The following is a 15,605-nucleotide window of genomic DNA, read 5'->3' on the forward strand; positions in this document are numbered from 1 at the left end:
TACAGAGGTGGGACTACATAGTTCACGGGCCGTACTAGTCTGACCCACTTGTGTTGAACCTCACTATCTGCCTAATAGCGAAAAGTCATAAGTCGCCTGACAAAACGATAGTGGACAATTTACGAGCTCGTCGAACACAACCTATCTTTACTTGCCCATAAGCTGGTCAGGTTAAACCACTCAACCAATCGACATGCATCGGTGGGAGTCGCTGCCTATTTTGGTATTTCGACATTTCAGCGCTATGTTCTTCCACCCAGTCTAGGCATTGGTCGCTCCCAATGGTACCAATCGGGGTTTAGGGACTTTCACCCACGGACCCTCTAATCATGTCCTGTCGAATTACACATTTCCAGTGTGGTGTCCAACTCAAGTTATAACAAAGTATGTTTAATCGCATTTCCAATCACCATATGCATGAGTCCACACACAAGCACAATATGTCATGGTTTTCAAGGCAAACATAGGACGACCTTCCTCATGTGGTCTCCTCATACATTTAAGTTCCTCATAGGGGTTTCATGTAATACATCATGTATCTAGACGGTTTACATACTCATCATAGACACATCGTGTGTCGCAACACAACCCCATCATAGACACAACGTGTGTCGCAACACAACCCACGATGATCACCATATCACCATACCATGAGAGGAATCATTCACTCTCAATCATACAATGATACAACGACTATGAATCATGCATATGATATGCACCTGACTTAGCCACTCTCAATCATACAATGATACAACGACTATGAATCATGCATATGATATGCACCTGACTTAGCCAATCTAAATCTAATCCGGGATTTATTCTGCTATAAGACTTCATGCCACAAGCATGCTTTTTCTCAAGAATTAACTACATCAAAAGGATGAAGGATATTTCTTTTAAACATTTTGTCAAACAGGTAGCGGGCGGACATTGTAAGGGACAAAGAGAGAAACCGTTAGAAATACGTATGACTTTAAACAAAACTAAATCATCTCTATCATCTAATCTTCCATTAATAACCTAATCAACTAACTCAGAAAATCCAGCCATACCCGTAAGAAAATCCAGCAATAACTTAACGGATTTAAATCAGAAAAGCTAGTCTGCTTAGGGCTTTAAAAGAAAATCCAGCAACAAATTAACCAACTCCATCAGAACTTCCAGCAAGAACCTATCCCTAAATCAGAAATCTCATCTTTTATAGGGCTTTCAAGAAAATTCAGCAATACCTAATTCGAAATCAGAAATTCAGCAATACCTAACCCTAAATCAGAAATCTCATCTTTTATAGGGCTTTCAAGAAAATTCAGCAATACCTAATTCGAAATCAGAAAATTCAGCGAAAACCTAACCCTAAAATAGAAAATCCATCAATTATCTAACCGTAAAACAGAAATTCCAGCAATCTATTAACCCTAAATGAAAAGCCAGCGAAAACCTAACCCTAAAACAGAAAATCCAGCAATTTTCTAACCCTAAATGAAAATCCAGCAAAAGGGTTTTGAAGGAAACCCCAACGTACACATATGCGTGCTCCTAATCTATGCACTCACCTGTAACTATCAGAGGATTGGCTCCCAACCTCAGCTTCTATTTCCTTTTCTTCTTTTTCTTCTTCTCAACTTCACACTCAACAAGAAAGAGTGCTGGAAAATGGAATGTTGCAAAAGGGTTTTCATATGTATGGACTTGAAAATGGTTTTAAATTAGCTTTTGTCTAAAAAGGAGGGTTATGGGTTGTTTTGTGATGATTTTTGAAAAGTTTAAACTTATAGTGGCAATATAACAATGTTATTTAAGTAATTTGAACTAACGTATTCCAAGGAGTTTAAAAACATCGAGGTCATTTGAGTATATTTTCTCAAAATATACATGTGCATCTCTATGCATAACTTACAATCCGGGTGTCCTATTGACATGCCGTTTTCGCCATTAACTCCGTAACTCGACTACGGTTACAACGGTTAGGCTCTTGGACCTAACGGATTTTGAAAACTCGATGGTGGGGCTCCGCCAGATAAAATAAGGACATAATTGTCATTTCTTAGATTGTTTAATTTTAAGTCCGTATCTTAAAATTCGGACATCGGGTTGAAATACGGCTTGCGGCTTGATAACGGAACAACATTATGATCAAGTCAAAACATTCACGAGGCCAATGGACCTATAGTCAACGGCTATCCAGTGTACAAACCAGATTTCGGGGCCTTGGGTCTTACATTTAGACATCTATAACATACACAAATTTGAACTATTGTAGAGACAATCTTTCCTAAAACTGCCCACTATTTGGATGTTGCAAACTGTCCAATTTGGACCATCGGCTGACCTCCAAACCAATCCAATCTGGACAGTCCAAATCTCTACAAATCTGTCCATTTTTTTTTTTCCATGTATTCATATCATCTCTTTGGCCCATTTTTTCATACATTAAATTATATACATTGGTCTCTATATTATGAAATCTCTTGATGCAATTAATCATGCAAATCTGGTCACTATCTGACACACTCAAAAGCACACAAATCTATTGCCAAATTATGCATTTTGATAATGTATATTGGTACATTATTTTTGAGAAATCAAACTGTGTGAAGGTGTCCCAATTTATACCTTCTAATGGATTTGAATTACATGGCATTTGATAGCCAGTAAACTTTGGACTGTTGGATGTCCAAGAATCTATCCAATTTTGTGCCATTAAATTGCCCCAAGATCAGCACAATCCTGGACCATGAAAATACCCACAAACTAGTCCATTTCTATGAGACTATATTAGAACCGCAAATCTGGCCTATCCATGGCTGTAAACAACTTGTGGATTTAGCCCAAATCTGGATTGTTGGAAGGTCCTGAAATTGTCCCAATCTGGATGAGCAATTTTTCAAACGTTTGTATCTATTTTGGACCTTTAATAAGGCTAGCATATGGGCCTAAATTTGAACCTTTGTATGAATACAGGTGGGGCCACAATCTGAACTCTGAAACTTATTTAGGAAAGACTGTCTAATGAACCATAAACCAAGCCAAGAATGGATCAACAGTGGCCCTGTAACCGTACTGTAAAAAGAGGCCAAGTGATTGACTAAAAAAAATTGCTCCATGTATGATGATAGATCCTACCACCAATTGGTCCATTCGTGGACTGATTTATGGCCACAAGGCCCTCAATGTTGGAACCTCTTAAGTGTTGATTGATCAGCCATTTGTATAGCACAAGGATTAAGGGCAATAGGACTCTTGTTTTGATGTACAAATCGCTTGGCTAATTGCTACCATATCGGGACTCTAGTTGAATTAGTGTACTAAAGGTTACAAATTTCTTCAGCCAAATTAGTACAAATCAGATTTTAAGTTGTTAACTAGCAAGTAACCATACTAAATTTGAGCAGATACCCAAGCTCACTCGAAGTTGAACCAAAAGATGTATGTTACACAAATTTCAATCTCATTATTTTAAGTGCAATATCCTTTGTTTCAAAGTGATGCGCATGCACGATTTTATCGACGTGGTCACAATTATAAAATGAACGGTCGATCATGATCGAAATTGCTTGTCTATGTACAAGTACGACTGAAATTTATAATTACCAGTCAGATTGTGAGATAAATGAGTAACTATGTGATCTTGCAAATGAATGTTTGATTTTAATAGATAAAAGAATATATATACTTAGCTAGGTGAATTGATGGATGCATAGATACATGGTTGAATATGCCATATAATAGGTGGATTGATAAGTGAACGGTTGGATGATTCAATACTTTGATGATTAACTAGTTGAATGGTTGTTTGATTCAATACTTTGATGATTATCTAAATGAACTGTTAGATTTGGTGAATGATGCATGATCATGCTAATTGGTGGATGGATGAATGTTTGGATGGTTAGATATATGCACGATCAATTAATTTAACGGTTAGATGTCATGTTTAATAGTGAGATCGATGTTGAAATGCATGTTTTCCCCATCTTAATGGTGGGATGGATGGATGGATGTCTAGATGAAACAATGAACAGTCTAGATCTTTCGAAAAATAAATTAAAATTCTAGCCTTAAAATTTACTCGAGTTATTACATAGGGTCCCATCAAACTCATGTTAGAATCAAAACAAATGCGATAAACTCCTTGAACATACATGATGCATCTGAATGTGTACTTCTCTTGGCCTTCTTAAAAATGTTGGTTTATCGCTAGTGAGTAGTGACGTTGCATGCGGAGGAGTAATCAACAAAAAAGATAAAACACTTATACCTTTGTCTTCTGCTCTCGTTGAATCTGAGGGGCTAGTTCTCCCATGTAATTGTTGTTTTGATTGGATTAAAATTTGACAGCTTTTTGTGTGTGGAGATAGACTAAGTAGAAGTTTTATTTTGAAATATCATTCTTTCAAAATTAACACTATTTGATAATTTCTTTGTGACTGCAAGTGCTATAATTTAAATATTCAATTGATTTTTCACTGTATAGATTATGGTCTTGTGTGCATGATGTATATTTTCATTTGTACTGTTCAAAAAGAAAATTTGATGTTTTATTTGCTTTTACAACTGATATGCAAACCTGATTGTAGTAGAGTGGGTGATGCTAGCATAATTTATTACTGCTGTACTATAATAATATCTTATGGTGCTTTTGTTTTCCAATCTTTGTGAACAGGCCAGCTAAACTTATCGAGGTCACGAAGAGTCGCTTTCTTTCTCTTGGTGGAATTATCTTTGAGGGTCAGAGCTTTTCTAGCATATCCATATATGATGACGCAGCGGTGGGCTTACTAAATCATGGGCATTGATATTTCGATTTTGCTAGTTGTATTTATCTAATTATTGTGAGCATGATTGGATTTCATTGTACTCATTGCATGAGTGGAAATTGTTGCTAATTGGAACTATCTCCTTCAAGATAGCCACAAAAGTATCTCCACACGTTCTGAAGCTACCAAGTATTTACCCATCAAATGTCTACCTCTTGTTAGGGTCAGATAGCCTCTAACAAGAATACAAACAAACAAAATTGAACCTCTTGTCTTCACAACCATTGGTAAGATTGTACTCCATCTAAAATCCACCCACCAATTACAAGGAACCATTCTCAAGGTTACTTGGCAGGGAGGGAGGACACAAAATTTGTAACTTTCTTCTTCACAACCTTTGGTAAGATTGTACTTCATCTACAATCCACCCGCCTCCTTAACAATGACAAGCAATCACTTGGGAGGGAGGGGAACCAATCCTAGGAGCCCCTTAACTTCTCCCTATGTTACTTGTACTAACATGACTTGACTTTGACTTTGGAAGGTTTTTTTTTTTTCCCTTATCACTAACAATATTGTCAATTCTTCCGTCTCTGTTTCCTTCAAACTCGTATATTCGATGGCAACTATCCTCTTAAACATATGAAACTTGAGCTTCCACTTTTTTATATGCCAAAAGTGTTTGGTTGTCTTTTGCTTTGCTCATGTGCTTGGACCTTGAAGAAATAAATTGGGTCCCTTAAGTCACCAAGAGTTTATGTTTAGTAGTTCCCAGAAGTGCTAGAAGTGTTATTGTATTGTGCATTGTTTGAATTATCTCCGATATTATCGAAATATCTCCAATATTATCGTTATCTCCAGCTTGGTGATACTGATAACACTGGTAGCAATACCGTCGATAACACCGATAATATTAGAAATTCCAAGCATCAACAATGTATTGCCAAGTACTACCAACGAATCGATATTGCCAATATTTTCAATTATGTAAAATCCAGGCATCGCTTGTATTTCTAATGTATCGATATCGCCAATATTTTTGACTATGTAAATTCTAGGTGATGCTTGTATCACAAGTGTATCGGCGATATTTCAATAATATTGCCAACGTAGAGATATCACAGAAAGTTTGTTTATTAAAAAAAAAATATTTCAAAATTTTGTATGAGTGCATTGTTGTATACAGTTTTCAATTTGTTGTTGCTAATATTGATAATATCTAAATATTATCATTATCGCAACATGCGCCATACCAAGGCCATAGTCTTTTGTTTCCTTTCCTGTTTTTGATGATTTCTTTGCAAAATATCACAAGTTGTTGATATTCTGCAATATCGATGGATGTTTGGATTATTAAATGGGACGGATGGGATGGTTAAGATTGCTTCTTACGATGACACATGCTTTTAAGCCCCCATTAAATGGAAACTTACTGTGTACACATTTTTTTTTTTGCAAATTTTTTATTCCTAAATATACAAACATGTGTATCTCCTGAAGTTTCATTGAAAATTCTACCGTTTTCCCCATGTTTTCTCGCATTTCTGGTTATTAGCGATATTATCGGCAATATTGATATTGTTTCCGTATCCCCGACCAGCGAAACTTAGCGATACCGATACTTCGAACACTGGTATTATGATGAGAAAACTGTAGGTCTCCGAAGATGTTTACTTTCTTTGAGGATGAACTATACTTCTCACCATAGACCAATGCTATTCCTCCCTTTGATTATCTTATTCCACTTCCCATGGCAATCAATTATCCAAGTTAACTTGTTTAGGAGGAGCCTAAGCCAGTTGAGTAGTTGAAGGTGTACACACGATAGAAGGACAAGGACAAGCAAATCACCCTCTCATCTGCTGAATTGCCCATCACATTCAATCCTTTGTCCCCCTTGTTTGATTTGTGTATTGTATAAAGGAAAGTGAAACAACTGTGTACTTTCTGAGCCCATCATTAATCTTGTTTCTTTGAAATCTCTCTCCTTCTGTGCATATCTTTCCTTCGGTTTCTGTTCCTACTTCCTCCCAAGGTTGCAGATGCCTGGTTAATCCTTAGTGCAAATCTGCCATGATGGAAGAGATGAAGGGCTTGGAGAAGAAAAGAACTTGGGATCTGGTTGATTGATGCAGGACATGAAATTTAAATATGATGTGCAAGATTTCAGGCTTAAGATCACGTTAGTTCAGAAACAATTACACAAATTCCATGTCTCACACAAAAGTCCAAACATTCAATTAAGGGGAATCTATGCGGGTCCAGGCCTATACATGTTAGGGCTGGATCAATAAAAATTATGAACCAAACGATACTCAAAGGGAAATAGAAATCATCTACACATGCAGGATAATCAATCCTTAATCCAAGGAATTCACCAATTTCAAATTAAGGAACCCTAGGGTGAGAAAAGGGGCAAATAAATTAAGGATAATGCAATCTAGGGTTAGGGTTTATGAAAAATAGGTATGAGAGGGTAAAATAAGAGAAAACCTGAACTGGAAGACAATTCCTGCGTGCGGATAACGGGCTAGGGCCTGGTGCACGTGCACGCTAGCCTAGCCGCACGTGCGAACGGGTCCCACACCCGGAAACCGATTCCTTGGCCCTGGTCGGCCAGGGGTGGGCTCCAAACTCCCAAAGTTTTGGGGCAATCCGAGCTACAGGCTGGTGCTTCGCCGAAGTTTCAGCCCTCCTGCAGGGCCAAATTCTGAAAACTGGCTGTAGGGAGAAGATCCGTTGCAAAAACTGATGGATTCGAGGCGAGGATGGTTGTAGAAAGTGAGAGATATGGATGGAAGAGGGTAGGGGCAGATGGGGATAGATATGGCTTCGCACCACGGTAGTTAGCCCTTCAAAAAGGGAGGGCTTCACCCCCACTTGAATTTTTCTACAACTTAAAAACTTAGAGAGTAGAAAAAACTTGCAGGAATTTTTATTAAACTTCAATGAATCAAAAGAACTACAAGGGGTGCCTATTTCTAAGAAAAACCTATATCTTAAAACTCGCGCCATATGCGCAACCTATTACTTGGCAATAAAGTAAACCAAAATAAAAACTAATCAAAGAAATCTAAAGCGTTCATGATATTCTAAATAACATAAATAATCAAAACCTAAAATATGAACTTAATCCGACTAGTACGCCTCGATCATGAGATCCCATGATGGGCTTTACTTGATTATCGAGCCCACTCCAAGGACCCAAAACTCCGTCTTCTAGCTAGCGGGCCCTCCCTGGATGTCGTCATCGAGCCAGATCGATGGAGGGGTCCTCCCTCTCCTTGTGTACATGCGTGCGTGCGCGTGCGTGTGCGCGTGATGTCCACATCAATTCTCCCCGGATGCGAAGATTTCGCCACTGGCGAAATAAAACTCCTGAACCACTCCAGGATGTCAGGATCAAGTCTCTGGAGCTCCTCCTCAGTGAGCCACGTGCTGTTTAAAGTTGGACGTGACTTCTATTTAACCAGGTACTTTTGAAACTTGCCGTCCGACGTTGAAACTATTTGATGGTCCAGGATATCCTCTATTTCCTCTCTAGGTGTGTGAAGGTTAGGTATGGAGGTAGATGTCGGGAAGAAAGGTCGGGAAGAGTAGGTATGGGAGGTAGAGGCTGAGAAAATGGGTCGGGAATGGTAGGTATGGGAGGTAGAGGATTGAAAAATGGGTCGGGACGGGTAGGTATGGGACGTAGAGGCTAGGAAGATGGGTCGGGAGGGGGCCATGGATCAAGAGAAAGGTCTGGGGAATCAGGATGGTTAGGCGAAAGGCTGAACAATGCATCAATGGCTCCTTGAAATGCAACTAGATCCTCCACATTGAATGTTTTACTAATTCCCATGGAGGGTGGAAGATTTGCTACATATGCATTGAGACTATTTCGTTTTATAATTTTGAAGGGTCAAGCGCTATGCGCGTGTAACTTACGAACGAACCCTGAAGGATACCGCTCGGGCCTGATGCGGACTATCACATAGTCCCTTACATTGAATTCCTTGAAACATTTATGTTGGTCTGTAGAAAATTTGTAATGTTCATTACTAGTAGTGATCTTCTGCCTGATTTCTTGATGCCATGAATGAATGTGATGCGCAAAAGACTCTGCAGGCTCTGACGGCCTATGAGACAGTGACATAGGGACAAGATCAATAGGTTTCTCAGGTTTATAACCAGTAACGACATCATAAGGACTGAGACTTGTGGACCTATCGACAGAACTGTTAAACGCAAACTCAGCTATAGGTATTACGGTGTCCCATGTTCTGGTGTGCTCTATATCCCTCGTAGGGGGAGACTCATCCGGTAGATTATCAGGAAAAACCACGAAACTCATCCACTACCGGAATGGCCTCAGTGGGTAACTCTACACTAGCCTCTGGTACACTCTCTCCAGCCACAAGGCTGCACATGTTGTACCCCTCAAAATAGTGGTCTTGATGTCCCTCATGGGGTGGGTGCACGGGTGCACGCCTATAACTGATTACTTGGCCAATTCCATTCATTGGTCTATCCTCCTGGCTACCTGCTTGAGATTGGACATCCACCCCAATGGTGGGGTTTGTCCCGGCGGAGGCCTTTAGTTGGGTAATGTGCACATCAAATTGATCAAAGCGTTGGTCCATATGTTGCTCCCAGCGCTTACCCAAAGACTCGATTTGCTGGGACAGTTTGTTTAATGACTCTAGCACTTGCTCCATGTTTAGTGTAGGGTGTAAGCCAAAACCATGACCCGTACGTGTGGGCATACGCTTGCTAACTCAACCTAAGGACCTTCTACTGCGACTGTATGCATCTAAAAAGAACTAAATGACCCTATGAGACTCTATATGACGGAAACTACGCAGTGCATACCAAAATCCAGCAATGTAGCTGTTGAAATAAGGGAATAACAGAAAGTTACAGCAATGAATTGCTAACTTCCTGTTAATCAGAAATTTCAGCAACTAATATCAGGAACTACGAGTTTCTAAATAGCTATATATGATGAACTGGGTGCATGATGGACTCAAACAAACTAACCCTAAACATGTAATGTATTCTCCTATAAGAACTAAGCTCTGATGCCAAATTTGATGCAGGACATGGAATTCAAATATGATGTGCAAGATTTTAGGCTTAAGATCACGTTAGTTTAGAAACAATTACGCAAATTCCATATCCCACACAAAAGTGCAAACATTCAATTAAAGGGAATCTATGCGGGTCTAGGCCTATACATGTTAGGGCTTGGATAAAAAAAAATTATGAACCAAACGATACTCAAAGGGAAATAGAAATCATCCACACATGCATGACAATCAATTCTTAATCCAAGGAATTCACCAATTTCAAATCAAGGAACCCTAGGGTGAGAAAAGGGGCAAAAAAATTAAGGATAATGCAGTCTAGGGTTAGGGTTTATGAAAAACAGGTATGAGAGGGTAAAATAAGAGAAAACCTGAACTGGAAGACAATTCCCGCATGCGGACAACAGGCTAGGGCCTAGCGCATGTGCACACTAGCCTAGCGGCACGTGCGAACGGGTCCCACACCCAGAAACCGATTTCTTGGCCCTGGTCGGCTAGGGGTGGGCTCCAAACCCTCAAAGTTTCGGGGTGATCCGAGCTACGGGTTGTGCGCGGTGCTCCGCTGAAGTTTCAGCCCTCCTGCAGGGTCAGATTCTGGAAACTGACTGTAGGGAGAAGATTCGCTCCAAAAACTGATGAATTCGAGGTGAGGATGGTTGTAGAAGGTGAGAGATATGGATGGAAGAGGGTAGGGGCAGATGGGGATAGATATGGCTTCGCACCACGGTAGTTAGCCCTTCAAAAAGGGAGGGCTTCGCACCCACTTGAATTTTTCCACAACTCAGAAACTCAGAGAGTAGAAAAAAACTTGCAGAAATTTTTATTAAACTTCAATGAATCAAAAGAACTACAAGGGGTGCCTATTTATAAGAAAAACTTATATCCCAAAACTCGCGCCATATGCGCAACCTATTACTTGGCGATGAAGTAAACCAAAATAAAAACTAATCAAAGAAATCTAAAGCGTTCATAATATTCTAAATAACATAAATAATCAAAACCTAAAATATGAACTTAATCCGACTAGTGAGCCCCGATCATGAGATCCCATGATGGGCTTTACTTGATTATCGAACCCACTCCAAGGACCCAAAACTTTGTCTTCTAACTAGGGGGTCCTCCCTGGACGTCGTCATCGAGCCAGATCGACAGTGGGGTCCTCCCTCTCCTTGCGTACATGCGTAAGGGCGGCGTGCATGTGCGTGTGTGCGTGATGTCCCCATCATTGACCAACCAGGAAGAAAAGATTTGGTAGGCTGCAAATGGGTGTATAATCTAAAATGCTAACTGGATGGTTCAATTGAAATATAACAAAGCCTATTTTGTGGCTAAAGAGTTCACTTGACAATATGTGATCATTTAGCAGATGTTTGCTCCATGGCTGATATGTTCAGACTAGAAAATAGCTGTCTAGACAACCCAAAAACTGATTAATTAGACTTTCCTTTTCTTCCCCATCTTTTAAGGGTCCATTGATTCAGAATCACAATTCCAGAGTTCAGATAGTAGAAAGACTTTTATAACTCATCCCAGTTTTAGACACATTCTTGAACTTGCTGGATAATAATATAACTATTTGTTTCAAGCTTTGTATGTTTATTTCTACTCTGCATCTTAGTAGATTTTTGCTTGTCATTACGAAATATGCAGCTTTTTCTATGCAATTTTTTTGCATTGTGGAATGTATTAATATGAATGGTACTCATTAGCTATGCTCCTTAGGTTTTGCAATTAAGTGATGGAAAGTGCTTGGCTTCACGGCTGGTCATTGATGCAATGGGCAATTTCTCCCCTGTGGTGAAACAGGTTAGGTTTTGTTTAGCGTCTATGCATTATTAATTGCCTGTCAGATCGATGTATAAATGCAAGGATAATAAGTGGATTGACTACAAATTTCGAAGTTTATTTTTTCATAGTTAATGTCCTTTTTTTCTTAAAATAGATGGTGTAAATCTTTCCATAAAATAGATGGTGTAAATCTTTCCAGACTCTCTTTAAAGTTTCAAACTTTTTTCACAAGGCTTCTTTATCAAATTCTTTGACTTATTGTTGTGATGACTTAATCATCACTTTACTGAAAAAAAAAACCTGAATATGAAGATGAATTATCTCCATAAAGTACGGACATGGTGACCTGTAAGCATTCTTGATAAATGACTTTAGTATGCTTTATTGTTAATCTAGATAGATATTGGGTAATGTGAATTTAACTACTAGTTCTATGTGTAGATAAGATCTGGAAGAAAACCGGATGGTGTTTGCCTTGTCGTTGGTTCTTGTTCTCGTGGTTTCAAGGAGAACGTAAGAAGTGATGTCATTTTTAGTAATTCATCTGTGAAGAAAGTTGGAGGTTCAGAAGTGCAATGCTTTTGGGAGGTATTTTCTTTCATTTGGCATGCATTCAATGTCACGCCCCGAAATCTGGCACCCGGGTATATCTGTCCCCAATCTCATACCGGAAGGCATGACTTATATATTGTATGTTTACCTTTCATAATTCGCATATACATTAACACGATTCCCATTCATAGGATATGACCATCCAAAAACTAAACAAATAAACATTAATTAAAGAAAGATAAAATATCCACGTCCCAACCATTAAAGATCATCACCATATTCGTGTCTCAACACATGCCACCATCTTAATATCATACTACCACTTAATGTTTATTACAACTGATTCAGAAACCGTTAAAGAAATTGTTCCTGAAATTTAAAATCCCAATAGGGTAAGTTGCGAAGTCTAGTGAGCAATCCTAACACAAGTTTTTAAAAAGTAACCTTACATAATCAGAAAAAAGCGTACTTATTAAAGAAAAACGTAACAACCATTTATGCAAAGCTTAAAAAAAAGATATTAATAAACAAGATTTTTCAAAGTAAATTAAAAAAGTAGATATGAATGAATGGAATCAACATATGCCATGATCCACAATAGTAAGTGTAGTTTATCATTTTTAACACCGGGCTGGTTGGCCAACACTCGTGTGTATACAAAACCTAGCCCGGCAATGGGAACCTTTTGCGTGACATGCTCACCCATCCAAAGGACACTTGGCCTAGCAATGGGAACCTTTTGCTTGAAACACTCACCCATCCAAATGGCACTTGATGAGGGACCCATTTGTACATTAGCTGGTGCTGGTCAGACTACTACCCTATCGAACCTGACAACATGAACCTTTTGCAATCTTGATATGCTCATCCCCCCCCAAAGGGCACGGTAGAAATTTCAAGAGTTACCAATTGGGTTTCTAGGACTTTCAACCCAAGGGTCTTGATCGCCCTACCTATTTATGCTTTATGGATTTTCAACCCGAAGGACTTGATCACCCCACCTATTTTCTGGTCTCATAACTTATTAATCATCCCAATCATGAATGCATGAGATTTCCAAATACAATAGTTCAACGAACATGCTTATTCTAAAATCATTCCACAAGCATTCTTTTCTTGATCAGCACAGTACGAAGTACGATGTATATGAATCCACCAAATCATGACTCGGAAGTATTTAAAACATCATAAATAAATATTTTCATCACAAAAGTTTGAAAATAAAATAAATAAATTTAGGCTATAAATCAAATCTAGCAATCTGAAATTTTACATGATTACCCCTGAAATTCCCGAATTTTACATTATAGTGCAGGAATTCCTAGACCCGAACAAACAATGCTGGAATTTCTTAACAATTACATAACGGCGCTGGAATTCATGTACAACTTAGTGCAGGTTCCTAGAATAAGTGCAGAATAGTGCATGTAATTCCTGAAAATTACGTAGAAGTCCCTGGAATTGCAGAAATTGTACGGTAGTGCAGAAATTTTGAATTTGCAGAAAAGTATGTAATAATGCTTGAAAGTTGAAATCCGAAAGGAAAACAATTGGGAATATTTAATATATCTATATATATTTGAAATTATTAAATCAAAAAGAAAAATGAACCAAAGAGACCGTAATAAAAGTTCAATTAAGAGTTCTATATGAAGCATGGTATTTAATAAAAGCAAATAAAAAAATCCAAGCAAATAACAAAGATATAATTAAATGACATCAATGACATATATAAATAAATAAATAACATCAATGAGAAAATACAAAAAAAGGGTGTGATAATTATATAAACAAATCCAAATAATAATAATTAAACAAATAAAACTAAAAAGAAAATCAAGTGAGAGATACTCACCTTTAACAAAAATTATTTTCCTTATATTTTTCTTCTCTTCCTTTCTCTCTTCCCTTTTCTCTTTCTTTTTCTTTTTCTCTTCCTCTCTTTCTCTCTCTCTCACGTGAGCAACAAAGGAAGAAAAAAGATTCTCTCTCTCTCTCTCTCTCTCTCTCTCTCTCTCTCTCTCTCTCTCTCCTCACATTAACAAATACTCCTCTCACTTCTCATGTCACTTGGTGATCCCTCTTATTTATAGTTTTCTTTTTTCCACGTGCATAGATGCAATGTCTTACCTCAATGCTTCCATTTCCTTTTATTTAAATCAAGTTTTTTGTTTGTTTGTTTTAACAACATGCTGTCTAGTGCAAAGCTGTGCACACGTGCCCCAAGCATTGCACGTGTGCCAATGCATGTGTCACATGTATGTGCGTGAGAGGTGTGTATGTCATGTGCCACATGTATGTGCGTGAGAGGTGTGTATGTCATGTGCATGGAAGATAAGATTGCTGGCGGGAGATCTATATTCATTACACGCGGCCCGACAGGTATGAATCGAAGTACGGAATTCTCCATCCACCCGCCATCAACAGAGGGTGTTCAATTCCCATTATATGCGATGTGGCAAAAAAGATTGATTCAACGAGATATGCCTTGCTTGCATTAAGATTTAAACTTGTTACTCGTTCTTCCGAAGTTCAATCCACACTCGATCTAGAACCACCATGGTCAACCAAGAAGAGGAAAGTCACCTCTTCCCTGTTCTCAACCTACTAGAGGACCATCCTCGATAATCACAACCCGCAGAAGTAATGCCAACTGCCTACCTTTGGTGCATGTGTACATGACGAGTGTATGTGGTGTGTGGCTATGATGTATACAATGACGCATGGATGGATGGACAAATTGGTGTATAATTAGATGGACGGATAGATGTATGGTTAGATGGGTTTGTGCGTGATCGATGATTGGACTCCCAGATGTACTTATGGATTGAAGGTGAGGTGGTCGGGTAGGATATGAGGATGGTTTAGATGAAAGGGTGATGAATGGTGGCTTCTAGAAGAGGTGATGTGCACACCTGCTATGGACCCCACATTTGGTATGTGGTTAGATAAACGGGTAGGATTGTGGGTGGCCACATGACCAACAAGATGGACGGTCAATTTGGGGGTAGTATGGATGAATGGATAGATGTTCTAATGATTTTCAGCATATGGACGGTTAGATGGGTGTATCATTGGATGGATGGTTAGATGCATGGTTGAATTTATTAGTTAATGGATGGTTGGATTTGAATATGTTCAAATCAATGGTTGAGATTGGATGGGTTAATCATATAGATCAATAGTAATATTGGATGAATTTGGTACGTTGATCAACGATTATAATTGGTGGTCAAAATTAATTCGAATTATTACATCCAAGTTTGTGAAAGTGTTAGAGGAATTAGTGTGCAGTGATTTAAGTATCAGTACCGAATAAGTTTAGGGAATGTTAAAAAAGATATTATTACACACTTATAACTAAAAAAATCACAGAAGGCAAGTACACAAAGTAAGTTCCTTTGTATAGGGTATAAACCATGCACAGTTTGATAGAAGT

The 15,605-nt window shown here is 38.5% G+C and overlaps 1 protein-coding gene across 7 annotated transcripts in view; it reads left to right on the forward strand.

The window, feature by feature from the left end:
- Nucleotides 1-15,605, forward strand: part of LOC131229406 (uncharacterized) — a 115,366-nt gene that overhangs the window by 45,986 nt on the left and 53,775 nt on the right. For 4 of the 7 annotated variants that reach the window (XR_009163311.1, XR_009163310.1, XM_058225355.1 and 1 more), the window contains exons 6-8: nt 4,664-4,769; nt 11,549-11,632; nt 12,056-12,202. Coding sequence is in view for 5 of the 7 variants with exons in the window: in XM_058225355.1 (XP_058081338.1) it covers nt 4,664-4,769; nt 11,549-11,632; nt 12,056-12,202 (337 nt within the window). In the remaining 2 variants the exon portion in view is untranslated. The remainder of the gene's footprint in view (nt 1-4,663; nt 4,770-11,548; nt 11,633-12,055; nt 12,203-15,605) is intronic. The other 3 variants (XM_058225357.1, XM_058225358.1, XM_058225359.1) reach the window with 3 other exon arrangements.

Source organism: Magnolia sinica, chromosome 16 (genome assembly GCF_029962835.1).
Source record: "Magnolia sinica isolate HGM2019 chromosome 16, MsV1, whole genome shotgun sequence".
Taxonomy (NCBI): Eukaryota; Viridiplantae; Streptophyta; class Magnoliopsida; order Magnoliales; family Magnoliaceae; genus Magnolia; species Magnolia sinica.